Raw genomic sequence first — 17,463 nt, forward strand, 5'->3', positions numbered from 1 at the left:
ATTAGGACATGGTGGTACAGATCATTAGGACATGGTGGTACAGATCATTAGGACATGTTGGTACAGATCATTAGGACATGGTGGTACAGATCATTAGGACATGGTGGTACAGATCATTAGGACATGGTGGTACAGATCATTAGGACAAGGTGTCTTTCTTGCTATTTTTATATTTCTATTATTTTCCTGCACAAAGCATCTAGTTTTTTTTTTTTTTTTTTGTGCAGTGACCATTTCTTGCCACCAGATGGCGATAGAGATCTAAATTTTTTTAAACCAAAATAAAATGAGATTTTGCGTGATTCAGCGATGTCTGTTTGTTCTCGTATTACACGAAAGACTTTAAATCTTGTTTCGCTTAAAATTAAACAGCTCTACCCGTAAAAGTCACTGGTTGTAAGACCACGTCAGGGTCTCAGAGGGCAGTGCATGACAAAAGTGCCGTCTCCTTGTTGTCTATTAACCCCTTAAGGACCCGGGCTTTTTTCGTTTTTTCATTTTCAATTTTTCCTCCTTAACTTAAAAAAATCATAACTCTTAAAAATTTTCACCTAAAATTATATATAATGGCTTAATTTTTGCGTCACGAATTCTACTTTGTAATGACACTTGTCATTTTACCCAAAAATCTACGGTGAAACGGGAAAAAAAATCAATGTGCGACAAAATTGATGAAAAAACACAATTTTGTAAGTTTTGGGGGCTTCTGTTTTTACGCAGTACATTTTTTTTTCAAAAATGATACCTTATCTTTATTCTGTAGGTCCATACGGTTAAAATGATCCCCTACTTGTATAGGTTTGAATTTGTATCACTTCCGAAAAAAATCATGAATACATGCAGGAAAATTTATACGTTTAAAATGGTCATCTTTTGACCCCTATAACTTTTTTTTTTTTCTGTGTTCAGGGCGCGTTGAGGACTCATTTTTTGCGCCGTGATCTGAAGTTTTTAGCAGTACCATTTTTGTTCTGATCAGACTTTTTGATCACTTTTTATTCACTTTTTTGTGGTATAAAAAGTGATCAAAAATGCGCTATTTTGGAATTTGGAATTTTTTAGCGCGTACGCCATTGAACGAGCGGTTTAAAAAGCGGTATATTTTTATAATTCGGACATTTCCGCACGCGGCGATACCACAGATGTATATTTTTATTATTATTTACATAATGTTTTTTTTTATTTTTGGAAATGCCGGATGATTCAAACTTTTATTAGGGGAAGGGATGATTGAAAGGGTTAATGATTTTTTTTACACTTTTCTTATGCAATATTATAGCTCCTATAGGGGGCGCTATAACATTGCATGTACTGATCTTTTACACTGATTGATCCATCTCCATAGGAATGGATCAATCAGTGTTTTCGGCGATTGAATAATCAAGCCTGGATCTCATTCGGCGATCGGACAGCACAGGAGAAGGTAAGAAGACCTCCTCCTGTGCTACAGCTGTTCGGGATGCCGCGATTATACCGCGACGATCACGAACAGCTCCCTGAGCTAACCGGCACATTTACTTTCGTTTTTAGCCGCACTTTGAGGTTAATAGTGCGCGGCACAGCGATCAGTGCCGCGCGCTATTAGAGGCGGGTCCCGGCTTCACTATGACGCCGGGCCCGCCGCGATATGATGCGGGGTCACCGTGTGACCCCGCGTTATATCGCAGGACCGGGACCCAGGACGTACCCATACGTCCTGGATCCTTAAGAGGTTAAAGGGATACTCTGCTGCTAGACATGTTTTCACCTATCCAAAGGACAAGATGTCTGATTGCGGGGGTCCCGCTGCTGGGTTCCTGCGGAAGTGGTCGTGATGTCGCAGCCCATGCCACGCTGCCTCCATTAATGTCTATGGGAGGGGGCGGTACGCCCCCTCCCATAGACATGAATGGAGGAAGCGTGGCGCGAAATCACTAGGGGGCGTGGCTGTGACGTCACAATCACGGCATCCAGCTCCGAGCATTTTGAACTAAATGTTCAGAATGCTGGAGCACAGGAGTACCCCTTTAAGACTTTTTTTTCACCCCTGCAGCAAGTAACGAAGTGCATACACCGTTCATGTCTTCATGGATCCCTTGAAGGTCTTTTTTGGTCTTGCTTTTGTGGTTTTCATTAGGGATAAGTAAATCTCCTAACATTCGCCCAGACAATTTGTTCCAGATCCCTTTTCAGATGTGGAAGTGCCATTCATATAGATATGTCTGGGAGCAGTGACACCTGTCAAAGGTAGGAGTCCCTGCGCCTGTTCAGTTTGCTAAGTGGTTCATCCAGCTAATGTAGGTAGTAGAAGCTGTGGTGAATACAGAACTGCTGCTTACCTTAGAGCCACTTAGTGTACAGGAACATGGAAGTGCCCCAAATGATCATACAATGTATGTACAGGAGCAGGGACACTTGTCAAAGGTAGGAGTCCCTGAACCTGTACAGTATGCTACGTGGTTTGTCCAGCTCATGTATTGAGTAGAAGCTGCAATGAATACAGCATTGCTGATAATCTTAGGGCCATTTATTGCCCTACAATTGATCACACAATGTATGTACAGGAGCAGGGACACCTGTCAAAGACAAGAGTCTCTGCTTTGGTAAAGTATACTAAGTGTCCCGGCCAGCTAATGTAGTCAGTAGTAGCTACGATGCATACAGTATTGTTGCTTATCTCAGGGCCACTTAGTGTAAAGGAACAAGGACGAAACAAATCTGAAACAAATCACAAAAAGTTCATATTTTAACAAGTCAGAATTTTTTGGAGCGAAATTTGTGCTAAAGCAATTTGCTCATCTCTTCCTGACATTGTCGACTTGGGTTTTTTGACCACTCCAAAGATGCTGATTGTTGTAGCCCCTCTTGTTACTCGCCTTTCCAGAGACCCTGAATTGCCTATAACTTTGGATTATGAACCATAAAGGCCGCGGCGGCCAAACTCTACATAAAAGCCACATGTGATAGACTTAAGATATTTGAGAGCCAAAAGACGCGCAAACACATAAAATTAAGAAATATATGCAGCAGCCCCCCCTTTTATCTAGAGGCACCCCCCAGAAGGTAGTGGCAGTAACTCCCCCCTGTAGTAGCAGAAGTCCACCTATAGTAGCAGCCACCTACCTGTAGTCCCAGCCGGTCACCTATAATAATAGACAGTCCACTGTAGTAGCAGCCAACTCCCTGTACGTTGTAGTAGCCCCACCTCTAGTAGCAGCAGTCCCCTCATATAAGTAGCAGCAGCAGTCTCTCCTGAAATACTAGCGGCAGCCATAGTAGTAGGAGTAGTAGCAGCAGCCCCACTGTAGAAGTAGCAGTAGCCTCCTTCACCTGTAGTAGAAATAACAGCAACAGTCCCCCTGTAGTAGCAGCAGCAGCCTCCACTATAGAAGTAGCAGTAGCCTCCTTCACCCGTAGTAATAGAAGCAGCACCTCTGTAGTAGCAGCAGCAGCAGCCCCACTGTAGTAATAGCAGCAGCCCCCCATATTAGTACAAGCAGCCCCCCTCTAGTAGTAGCAGCCCCACTGTAGTAGCAGCTGTCCGTAGTAGTAGCAGCCCCCCTGTAGTATTAGCAGCCCCCATAGTAGTAGCAGCAGACCCTCCTGTAGTAATAGCAGCAGATCTCCCTGTAGTAGCAGCAGACCCCCGTAATAGTAGCAGCAGACCCTCCTGTAGTAGTAGCAGCCCCCCGTAGTAGTAGCAGCAGACCCTCCTGTAGTAATAGCAGCAGACCTCCCTGTAGTAGTAGCAGCCCCCCGTAGTAGTAGCAGCAGACCCTCCTGTAGTAATAGCAGCAGACCTCCCTGTAGTAGTAGCAGCCCCCCGTAGTAGTAGCAGCAGACCCTCCTGTAGTAATAGCTGCAGACCTCCCTGTAGTAGTAGCAGCCCCCCGTAGTAGTAGCAGCAGACCCTCCTGTAGTAATAGCAGCAGACCTCCCTGTAGTAGTAGCAGCCCCCCGTAGTAATAGCAGCAGACCTCCCTGTAGTAGTAACAGCCCCCCGTAGTAGTAGCAGTAGACCCTCCTGTAGTAATAGCAGCAGACCTCCCTGTAGTAGTAGCAGCCCCAGTAGTAGTAGCAGCAGACCCTCCTGTAGTAATAGCAGCAGACCTCCCTGTAGTAATAGCAGCCCCCCCCGTAGTAGTAGCAGACCCTCCTGTAGTAATAGCAGCAGACCTCCCTGTAGTAGTAGCAGCCCCCCCCCGTAGTAGTAGCAGCCCCCCCTGTAGTAGTAGCAGCCCCCCCCGTAGTAGTAGCAGCAGACCTCCCTGTAGTAGTAGCAGCCCCCCCCCCGTAGTAGTAGCAGCACACCTCCCTGTAGTAATAGCAGCAGACCTCCCTGTAGTAGTAGCAGCCCCCCCGTAGTAGTAGCAGCAGACCCTCCTGTAGTAATAGCAGCAGACCTCCCTGTAGTAGTAGCAGCCCCCCCCCGTAGTAGTAGCAGCCCCCCCTGTAGTAGTAGCAGCCCCCCCCGTAGTAGTAGCAGCAGACCTCCCTGTAGTAGTAGCAGCCCCCCCCCCCCCCGTAGTAGTAGCAGCCCCCCCCCCCCGTAGTAGTAGCAGCAGACCCTCCTGTAGTAATAGCAGCACTTGCTTCCTCTCTACTAGCAGCTAGCAGCAGCCCCCTCTATTGCCCCCACCAAAGTTACGTAGCCTCTGCTCCTCTTCAGTAGGCAGAGATGTTGGCGTTGCCTTTGCGCCACGTCTGCTCCCAGCAGTCCCTAATCTTTTAAAGTGCAGTCCCTGCATTAAGGCATGGGGGATCATGGTGGTTTGTGCTCGTTTTCCAGCAGGGGGCTGCTGCTGCTACTGCAGGGGTGCTGCTTCTACTACTACTGTTCAGGAACCAGGAAGATTAGGATGAATAGACTGAGTTCTGCAGAATAAGGACTTATAGAAAGTGAATATAATTGAATAATCTGCACATTATACAATCGCAGCCGGTAAGAAATGTCCTGTATACTCCCTGCACAAAGACCCGGGCGCCGGAGCTAAAGGGAACGTCAGTCCAAACTTGTTTTTAAGTCTCAAGACAGGAAACGGAAAGACGCTGACCCCCAGTGACCCCGCGAAATGTTGTTTTGATTTGCAGAATTTTTTTTAATTTCTTTTATTTATTTATTTTTGTTTGATAAATGAAGAGGACGACGGCCGCGAACCGGGAAAGTGGATTCAGCTGGATGGAAGGAAAGTTCTGAAGATTATTTCTTAATATTGTGCAATCATCAGCCGTATGGGCCACTTAACCCTTAATCTTCCACAATGCAGATGGTTTTATCGTGTTCCCAGTCTCGTAGACTGTGATGCTTTATAATCATTTGTAACTGGCCATGTAAATGGTGGAAATGTTCAGAGTGGGTGGAGCAATTCAGAGAACACTGTGTTATGCTCCGCCCCTTCATACAGGAGGGTATCGGGTACTGGAGAATTATTGCAAATGAGTTTGTGTGCGTTGCAATACATTGTCTTGTGAAGTGTCAAGGGTTAAAGGGGTACTGCCGTGAAAGACAAGGATAAGCGATGGGTGTCAGATTGTGGGGGGTCTGACCGCTACCCCCCCATTGATCTCCTGCCAGGTGCCCTCACCCTCCTCGCACACAGAGCAGGGGTCAGGAGGTGACCTCTATTCATCTCTATGGGAGAGCTGAATGTACACGAGTGCAGCGCTTGGGTATCTCTGGCTCTCCAATAGAGATCAATGGAGGGTGCGTGCCAACTGTGACCCATAGCCGAATGGGACCTGAGGTCCCTTCTCAGTGCTGATTGCTGTTAGGGGTTGGGGATTAGGGTTAGGATTAGGTTACTGACCAAATCCTGTATACTGAGACCAACAGGGACGTGCACAGGAATTTTGAGGGGCAGGGGCTCAATGTGAAAAAAAGGGCACACCCCATCCATATGCAACTCCCTAGACCAGTGTTAACCCAAGCACAGTCCTTAATGGACAACTGCAGCCAAAATTTAACTTATCCCCTATCCACAGGATAGGGGATAAGTGTTTGACCGCGGGGGTACGACTGCTGGGCCCCCCTGCAATCTCCTGTACGGGGCCGCGGCTGTGCCGTGGCTCTCCCGTGCAGGAGGCATGTTGGCTGCAGCATGACGTCGCGGCCGACATGCCCCCTCCATACATCTCTATGGGAGAGGCTGGGAGGCAGCGTTTATGCCTCCCCCATAGAACTGTATGGGCATGGGGCATGAACCGTCGAGCTCAGAGCTCGACGCTACGCGCATTAGCGCTCATAAAGAGCGCTAATGCCGATGCCCCGTTAGGGAGATCGCGGGGGGTCGACCACGTTTTTGCCTGCGGTCGGGAAACCGCATATGGCCGAAAAAGCAGCCGACCGGAGGCTGCGGTTCACTCCGGTCGGCTCATAAACACACTATCTATGGTTCCCGAATACTGCTGAGTGCGGGCGCCGCGATTAAGCCCTGCCCACCCCTCCTCCCAGCCGTATACGGGAACCGTAATGACAAACCGTACTGTGAACCCAGCCTTACTGTCCCTGTGGACTCTTCTAAGTCCCCTCACACAGTCCACCCTCCCTACAGTCCTCCCTGACAGACCCGGCTGATGATCACTTACTGTCCCCTCATGGCAGCTCCAGCTGATCTTCTATCCTCCATCTCTTCCTTTCCTTTCCCAGAGAGGAGCAGGGAGGGGGAGGGGCTGTCAGCAGCAGCAGGACCCCGGGAGACAGAGTCAGAGAACGCCTGTATGACAAGATGTCACTTCCTAACACTTGTATCTGCTCTTTCTTCTTGTCCCCTGCTGTTATCTCTACCAGCCGTGCCTCTATACACTCCTGCCCCTGTGCCTCTATACACTCCTGCCCCTGTGCCCCTGTGCCTAACACCGTTAAAAAAAAAAAAAAAAAAAAAAAAGCCCCCTTCAAGCCCTATGTGTGCACGTCCCTGGAGACCAATATTACCAATAATACCAGCATACAAGGATTAATATTATCACCATACATATTACCATCATACTGTTACTGACCAAATCCTGTATACTGAGACTAATAACACCAATATTACCAATAATACCAGTATACAAGGAATAATATTATCACCATACATAGTACCATCATACTGTTACTGACCAAATCCTGTATACTGAGACCAATATTACCAATGACACCAATATACACAGAGGAATATTATCACCATACATATTAACATCATACTGTTACTGACCAAATCCTGTATACTGAGACTAATAACACCAATATTACCAATAATACCAGTATACAAGGAAGACTATTATCACCATACATAGTACCATCATACTGTTACTGACCAAATCCTGTATACTGAGACCAATATTACCAATGACACCAATATACACAGAGGAATATTATCACCATACATATTAACATCATACTGGTACTGAACAAATCCTGTATACTGAGACTAATAACACCAATATTACCATTAATACCAGTATACAAGGAAGAATATTATCCCCATACATATTACCATCTTACTGACCATAGGCAGGTAGTTCCCCCATTAGGTAGGTATGTTCCATAGTAATCACTCAGTCCTCAAAAAATAAATGTCACAGGTCACAACCTAAACAAAACAAATCACTGAAAACACAAACGAGGGATCAGAACAGATATAGTGGTTGTTCATCATGGTATAATCTGGACCTAGAATTAAAGGGAACCAGACATCAAAAAAACTTTTGATATATTATAGATTAATGTATACAGAATAACTTTTCAATTGCATGTTATTAAAAAATATGCTTCTTTCTATTTAATTTTCCACTAGGGGTCTCCCTACCAGTCCTGGCCGCAAGCCCTTTTTCTAGATTTCAGACTCATGCTGGAGTCCTAAATCCCAGACTGCAGCCAGGACACAGACAAGCTCAGCACTGCTCCCTGTCTATCAATCAGACAGGCAGGAGCCAGCACTGTGCTCATAGCACAGCAGGGCATACTCCTGACTCTGCCTTACTGCAGGCCCTCATTCATTTTACTAACTGAACTCCGATCTTTCTTCTCTCTGCACTTGAAGTTGTAAACAGAGAGGAGAAGACTGTGAGCTGCCAGCTGAGCTTGTCTGTGTCCGGGCTGCAGTCTGTACAACTCTGGCCAGGACTGGTAGGGAGACCTGTAGTGGTCCTGGGCTTGCGGCCAGGACTGGTAGGGAGACCTCTAGTGGTCATTTTTTCAAAGTGGAAAATTAAATAGAAAGCAGCATATTTTTTAATAGCATGCAATTGGAAAGTTATTCTGCATACATTAATCTATAATATATATTTTTCGATGAAAGGTACCATTTAAACCTTAAAAGGGGTACTTCGCTTCTAGACATCTCATCCCCTATCCAAAGGATAGGGGATAAGATGTCTGATCGTGGGGGTCCCGCTGATGGGATTCCCTGTGATCTCCCTGCTGCACCCAGCATTCGTTATAAATGTTGGGTGCATCGCCGGAGGCTCGTGACATCACGGCCACACCCCCTCAATCACGCCCCCTACCATAGACTTGCATTGACGGGGCATGGCCGTGACATCACGAGCCTCCATCCCGCATCGCCAGTCATCCGGCATGGAGTGAAGATCGCTCCGTGCACCAGATGTTTGGGGTGCCGCAGCCGTCCTTTGGATAGGTGATAAGATGTCTAGGAGCGGAGGACCCCTTTAACTCACAAATAGAGAAGCAGACATGGCCAGACATCCACAACTCATACTATGATCTAATTGCTTCTTAGCATAATTTCAAAAACCAGTAGGTTGTTCTTGTACCTTTTAAGCCCACATCAAGGCCATCTGATAAGAGGGGGTCCCTAAACTAACACTGTCCTAGCGTCAGGCTAGAGACCACCGCCGCCACAACACAAAGTCCACTGATGGAATGACCCAGTTGCCCGTCAGCTCCACTGCTGCCCAACCAAGCCCCCGGCTCTGGGCCACAACACCCCACAAACAAAGCACCACAGAGCACCACACCAGCGTGTACACCTACCATGTGGGCTGAGAGAATGCTAGAAAACCCTTATCCTCCTGGTGATAAAAAAAAAACGCCTGGGCCGATAGGGTGGAGTGGAATGCCATGAAAGAGGGGACAGAATACAAATGGCCGCATTTCCAAAACTTGTACAATGATCTTATAGCCCCAACCATGGTGGCAGGAGGGAGTAGGGGGGGGCATCTATAGCATGTCTTGTGCAGGTGACTTCCGACTCTATTATAGAAGTCTCCCCCCCCCCCCCACACCTTGCTTGGGGACACCCTGATAAGGAGGTGGGTTCTGCAAAATCCATGACATCACGAGTGGGGCGTGGCCGTGACATTACGAGCCTCCGGCCCGCATCGCCAGTTATCTCGCATGGAGCAAAGTTCGCTCCGGATGTCTGGGAGCTGACATTGGGTGGGACCCCCATGATCAGACATCTTGTCCCCTATCCTTTGAATAGGGAATAAGATGTCTAGGGGTGGAATATCCCTTTAAGCTCGTTCACCTCTCCATTTGGTCTCCTGATATGTGGCCACCTTGGTTTGCAGAAGCTGGGGATGGGATTGGAGCAGTGATAATGGAGCTTGTCATCTTCCCGGCAGGTCGACCACCACAATGGACCACCCCTTGAAGTACCTGTTAACCCTATGTTACATTGCACCTTCATGGTTTCCTCCCTTCCCCCATCTTAAGCCCTGCTCCGGGCTCCTTACATTTGTTTGCCATTAGACTGGGTGGGAGCCGGGATTCCTCTGTTCTGCACACACTTCACTGTGTCGGATTTCTTCTGGCCTGTAATGGAAAACATCCAAGTTTTTTTTTTTTTTTGCAGGCTGAGCCTGGAGCGGCAGAGCCGGAGAAGTATAGGAGGATGCAAACACTGAGACGTCTTATTCTCAGCTCCTCACCAGTGAGGAAGTTTGTCTGGGCTGCCGACCAAAGAAGGACATTATTGGATTTGGGGATCGTCTTCTCCTCTGTTCCTACCGGGAGAGATAACAACTGAGGATGTTCTGGGATAACCAGTGTGCTCCACTCCAGCCTCACGTTCCTCGAGACATTAATGGGGCTCCCATTGTCTTCTAAAGTATTCTGAAAGAACATATTGAGAAGGTTTCCATCTTCATGAAAACCGACCCTTGAAGTCAGGGGTGATCGGTGAAGCCCAACCACAAGTTCCTGGAGACGTAGATGGGGCTCCCGTTGTCTTCTAAGATCTCCTGGAAGAGAATGAGCCAAGGACATTGAGAAGTTTTCCAACTTAACGAAGACCAATCCTCGGAGCTGAGGGCGATCGGTGCAGACGTTCTCCAGTTTACAGCTGTATTGTCCTCAAGGGAACAATGAGAGGTAGGTTACCGATAGCTCCACCGCTATGGGGGGGAGGGGGGGGGCTCCTTCTGAACAATAGCAGGTGTCCACCACCAGAGATGGCGACCTATGAAAAGGAGGAAACCGATCCTAAAAAGCCGCTGGCATCACACATTATTAAAGGGGCGAGGGACATGCAGTGTATTGTTCCCTGTTATCAGCCGGTCCAGGCTGATCACATGACAAGCCAATATACCCTATTATTACTGTTATTAGCCACTGCAGGTTAAGGGAGGAGGCCACCTGTAGGACAGGTGAACGTGTGAGGATACATTGAGGTCAGAGGACTACCATATATTACATTCAGGCCAGAGGACTACCATATATTACATTCAGGTCAGAGGACTACCATATATTACATTCAGGTCAGAGGACTACCATATATAACATTCAGGTCAGAGGACTACCATATATTACATTCAGGTCAGAGGACTACCATATATTACATTCAGGTCAGAGGACTACCATATATTACATTCAGGTCAGAGGACTACCATGTATTACATTCAGGTCAGAGGACCACCATATATTACATTCAGGTCAGAGGACTACCATATATTACATTAAGTTCAGAGGACTACCATATATTACATTTAGGTCAGCGGAGCTACCATATATTACATTTAGGTCAGAGGACTACCATATATTACATTTAAGCCAGACGACTATCATATATTACCAGAGGACTATCATTTATTACCAGAGGACTACTATATATTACTTTTAGATCAGAGGACTACCATATATTACATTTAGGTCAGAGGACTACCATATATTTCTTTTAGATCAGAGGACTACCATATATTACATTTAAGCCAGAGGACTACCATATATTAAATTCAGGTCAGAGGACCACCATATATTACATTTAGGTCAGGGGACTCCATATATTACATTTAGGTCAGAGGACTACCATATATTACATTTAGGTCAGAGGACTACCATATATTACATTTAGGTCAGAGGACTACCATATATTACATTCAGGTCAGGGGACTACCATATATTACATTTAGGTCAGAGGACTGCCATATATTACATTCAGGTCAGGGGACTACCATATATTACATTTAGGTCAGAGGACTACCATATATTACATTTAGGTCAGAGGACTACCATATATTACATTTAGGTCAGGGGACTACCATATATTACATTCTGGTCAGAGGACCACCATATATTACATTTAGCTCAGAGGACTACCATATATTACATTTAGGTCATAGGACTACCATATATTACATTTAGGTCAGAGGACTACCATATATTACATTTAGCTCAGAGGACTACCATATATTACATTTAGGTCAGAGGACTACCATATATTACATTTAGGTCAGAGGACTACCATATTTTACATTTAGGTCAGGGGACTACATATATTACATTTAGGTCAGAGGACTACCATATATTACATTTAGGTCAGAGGACTACCATATATTACATTTAGCTCAGAGGACTACCATATATTACATTTAGGTCATAGGACTACCATATATTACATTTAGGTCAGAGGACTACCATATATTACATTTAGGTCAGAGGACTACCATATATTACATTTAGCTCAGAGGACTACCATATATTACATTTAGGTCAGAGGACTACCATATATTACATTTAGCTCAGAGGACTACCATATATTACATTTAGGTCAGAGGACTACCATATATTACATTTAGGTAAGAGGACTACCATATATTACATTTAGGTCGGAGGACTACCATATATTACATTTAGGTCGGAGGACTACCATATATTACATTTAGGTCAGGGGACTACCATATATTACATTTAGGTCAGGGGACCACCATATATTACATTTAGGTCAGAGGACCACCATATTTTACATTTAGGTCAGAGGACTACCATATATATTACATTTAGGTCAGGGGACTACCATATATTACATTTAGGTCAGAGGACTACCATATATTACATTTAGGTCAGAGGACTACCATATATTACATTAAGGTAAGAGGACTACCATATATTACATTTAGCTCAGAGGACTACCATATATTACATTTAGGTCAGGGGACCACCATATATTACATTTAGGTCAGAGGACCACCATATTTTACATTTAGGTCAGAGGACTACCATATATATTACATTTAGGTCAGGGGACTACCATATATTACATTTAGGTCAGAGGACTACCATATATTACATTTAGGTCAGAGGACTACCATATATTACATTTAGGTCAGAGGACTACCATATATCACATTTAGGTCAGAGGACTACCATATATTACATTTAGGTCGGAGGACTACCATATATTAAATTTAGGTCGGGGAACTACCATATATTACATTCAGGTTAGAGGACTACCATATATTACATTTAGGTCAGAGGACTACCATATATTACATTCAGGTCAGGGGACTACCATATATTACATTTAGGTCAGAGGACTACCATATATTACATTTAGGTCAGAGGACTACCATATATTACATTTAGGTCAGGGGACTACCATGTATTACATTTAGATCAGGGGACCACCATATATTACATTTAGGTCAGAGGACTACCATATATTACATTTAGGTCAGAGGACTACCATATATTACAATTAGGTCAGGGGACTACCATATATTACATTTAGGTCAGGGGGACTACCATATATTACATTTAGGTCAGAGGACTACCATATATTACATTTAGGTCAGAGGACTACCATATATTACATTTAGGTCAGAGGACTACCATATATATTACATTTAGGTCAGGGGACAACCATGTATTACATTTAGGTCAGGGGACTACCATATATTACATTTCGATCAGAGGACTACCATATATTACATTTAAGCCAGACGACTATCATTTATTACCAGAGGACTACTATATATTACTTTTAGATCAGAGGACTACCATATATTACATTTAGGTCAGAGGACTACCATATATTTCTTTTAGATCAGAGGACTACCATATATTACATTTAAGCCAGAGGACTACCATATATTAAATTCAGGTCAGAGGACCACCATATATTACATTTAGGTCAGGGGACTCTATATATTACATTTAGGTCAGAGGACTACCATATATTACATTTAGGTCAGAGGACTACCATATATTACATTTAGGTCAGAGGACTACCATATATTACATTCAGGTCAGGGGACTACCATATATTACATTTAGGTCAGGGGACCACCATATATTACATTTAGGTCAGAGGACCACCATATTTTACATTTAGGTCAGAGGACTACCATATATATTACATTTAGGTCAGGGGACTACCATATATTACATTTAGGTCAGAGGACTACCATATATTACATTTAGGTCAGAGGACTACCATATATTACATTAAGGTAAGAGGACTACCATATATTACATTTAGCTCAGAGGACTACCATATATTACATTTAGGTCAGGGGACCACCATATATTACATTTAGGTCAGAGGACCACCATATTTTACATTTAGGTCAGAGGACTACCATATATATTACATTTAGGTCAGGGGACTACCATATATTACATTTAGGTCAGAGGACTACCATATATTACATTTAGGTCAGAGGACTACCATATATTACATTTAGGTCAGAGGACTACCATATATCACATTTAGGTCAGAGGACTACCATATATTACATTTAGGTCGGAGGACTACCATATATTAAATTTAGGTCGGGGAACTACCATATATTACATTCAGGTTAGAGGACTACCATATATTACATTTAGGTCAGAGGACTACCATATATTACATTCAGGTCAGGGGACTACCATATATTACATTTAGGTCAGAGGACTACCATATATTACATTTAGGTCAGAGGACTACCATATATTACATTTAGGTCAGGGGACTACCATGTATTACATTTAGATCAGGGGACCACCATATATTACATTTAGGTCAGAGGACTACCATATATTACATTTAGGTCAGAGGACTACCATATATTACAATTAGGTCAGGGGACTACCATATATTACATTTAGGTCAGGGGGACTACCATATATTACATTTAGGTCAGAGGACTACCATATATTACATTTAGGTCAGAGGACTACCATATATTACATTTAGGTCAGAGGACTACCATATATATTACATTTAGGTCAGGGGACAACCATGTATTACATTTAGGTCAGGGGACTACCATATATTACATTTCGATCAGAGGACTACCATATATTACATTTAGGTCAGAGGACTACCATATATTTCTTTTAGATCAGAGGACTACCATATATTACATTTAAGCCAGAGGACTACCATATATTAAATTCAGGTCAGAGGACCACCATATATTACATTTAGGTCAGGGGACTCTATATATTACATTTAGGTCAGAGGACTACCATATATTACATTTAGGTCAGAGGACTACCATATATTACATTTAGGTCAGAGGACTACCATATATTACATTCAGGTCAGGGGACTACCATATATTACATTTAGGTCAGAGGACTGCCATATATTACATTCAGGTCAGGGGACTACCATATATTACATTTAGGTCAGAGGACTACCATATATTACATTTAGGTCAGAGGACTACCATATATTACATTTAGGTCAGGGGACTACCATATATTACATTCTGGTCAGAGGACCACCATATATTACATTTAGCTCAGAGGACTACCATATATTACATTTAGGTCATAGGACTACCATATATTACATTTAGGTCAGAGGACTACCATATATTACATTTAGCTCAGAGGACTACCATATATTACATTTAGGTCAGAGGACTACCATATATTACATTTAGGTCAGAGGACTACCATATATTACATTTAGGTCAGGGGACTACATATATTACATTTAGGTCAGAGGACTACCATATATTACATTTAGGTCAGAGGACTACCATATATTACATTTAGGTCAGAGGACTACCATATATTACATTTAGCTCAGAGGACTACCATATATTACATTTAGGTCATAGGACTACCATATATTACATTTAGGTCAGAGGACTACCATATATTACATTTAGGTCAGAGGACTACCATATATTACATTTAGCTCAGAGGACTACCATATATTACATTTAGGTAAGAGGACTACCATATATTACATTTAGCTCAGAGGACTACCATATATTACATTTAGGTCAGAGGACTACCATATATTACATTTAGGTAAGAGGACTACCATATATTACATTTAGGTCGGAGGACTACCATATATTACATTTAGGTCGGAGGACTACCATATATTACATTTAGGTCAGGGGACTACCATATATTACATTTAGGTCAGGGGACCACCATATATTACATTTAGGTCAGAGGACCACCATATTTTACATTTAGGTCAGAGGACTACCATATATATTACATTTAGGTCAGGGGACTACCATATATTACATTCAGGTCAGAGGACTACCATATATTACATTTAGGTCAGAGGACTACCATATATTACATTTAGGTCAGAGGACTACCATATATTACATTTAGCTCAGAGGACTACCATATATTACATTTAGGTCAGAGGACTACCATATATTACATTAAGGTAAGAGGACTACCATATATTACATTTAGCTCAGAGGACTACCATATATTACATTTAGGTCAGGGGACCACCATATATTACATTTAGGTCAGAGGACCACCATATTTTACATTTAGGTCAGAGGACTACCATATATATTACATTTAGGTCAGGGGACTACCATATATTACATTTAGGTCAGAGGACTACCATATATTACATTTAGGTCAGAGGACTACCATATATTACATTTAGGTCAGAGGACTACCATATATTACATTTAGGTCAGAGGACTACCATATATTACATTTAGGTCGGAGGACTACCATATATTAAATTTAGGTCGGGGAACTACCATATATTACATTCAGGTTAGAGGACTACCATATATTACATTTAGGTCAGAGGACTACCATATATTACATTCAGGTCAGGGGACTACCATATATTACATTTAGGTCAGAGGACTACCATATATTACATTTAGGTCAGAGGACTACCATATATTACATTTAGGTCAGGGGACTACCATGTATTACATTTAGATCAGGGGACCACCATATATTACATTTAGGTCAGAGGACTACCATATATTACATTTAGGTCAGAGGACTACCATATATTACAATTAGGTCAGGGGACTACCATATATTACATTTAGGTCAGGGGGACTACCATATATTACATTTAGGTCAGAGGACTACCATATATTACATTTAGGTCAGAGGACTACCATATATTACATTTAGGTCAGAGGACTACCATATATATTACATTTAGGTCAGGGGACAACCATGTATTACATTTAGGTCAGGGGACTACCATATATTACATTTCGATCAGAGGACTACCATATATTACATTTAGGTCAGGGGACTACCATGTATTACATTTAGGTCAGGGGACTACCATATATTACATTTAGGTCAGAGGACCACCATATATTACATTTAGGTCAGAGGACTACCATATATTGCATTTAGGTCACAGGACTACCATATATTACATTTAGGTCAGAGGACTACCATATATGACATTTAGGTCAGAGGACTACCATATATTACATTTAGGTCAGAGGACTACCATATATAACATTTAGGTCAGAGGACTACCATATATTACATTTAGGTCAGGGGACTACCATATATTACATTTAGGTCAGGGGACTACCATATATTACATTTTGGTTAGAGGACTACCATATATATTACATTTAGGTCAGGGGACTACCATATATTACATTTAGGTCAGAGGACTACCATATATTACATTTAGGTCAGAGGACTACCATATATTACATTTAGGTCAGAGGACTACCATATATTACATTTAGGTCAGAGGACTACCATATATTACATTAAGGTCAGGGGACTACCATATATTACATTTAAGTCAGAGGACTACCATATATTACATTTAGGTCAGAGGACTACCATATATTACATTTAGGTCAGAGGACTACCATATATATTACATTTAGGTCAGGGGACTACCATGTATTACATTTAGGTCAGGGGACTACCATATATTACATTTAGGTCAGAGGACTACCATATATTACATTTAGGTCAGAGGACTACCATATATTACATTTAGGTCAGAGGACTACCATATATTACATTTAGGTCAGAGGACCACCATATATTACATTTAG

The 17,463-nt window shown here is 42.9% G+C and overlaps 1 protein-coding gene across 4 annotated transcripts in view; it reads left to right on the forward strand.

Moving 5' to 3' along the window:
* The first annotated feature begins 5,064 nt into the window (after window positions 1–5,064).
* The window catches only part of SCARA3 (scavenger receptor class A member 3), a 69,433-nt gene continuing 57,034 nt past the window's right edge, over window positions 5,065–17,463 (forward strand). Inside the window, exons 1-2 of one of the 4 annotated variants that reach the window (XM_056553812.1) lie at window positions 5,065–5,209; window positions 9,777–10,294. In XM_056553812.1, coding sequence (XP_056409787.1) covers window positions 10,288–10,294 — 7 coding nt within the window. In that variant the 5' untranslated portion in view covers window positions 5,065–5,209; window positions 9,777–10,287. Of the gene's footprint in view, window positions 5,210–9,352; window positions 10,295–17,463 lie in introns of those variants that run through there. The other 3 variants (XM_056553811.1, XM_056553813.1, XM_056553810.1) reach the window with 3 other exon arrangements.

This window comes from Hyla sarda, unplaced genomic scaffold (genome assembly GCF_029499605.1).
Source record: "Hyla sarda isolate aHylSar1 unplaced genomic scaffold, aHylSar1.hap1 scaffold_383, whole genome shotgun sequence".
Classification (NCBI taxonomy): Eukaryota; Metazoa; Chordata; class Amphibia; order Anura; family Hylidae; genus Hyla; species Hyla sarda.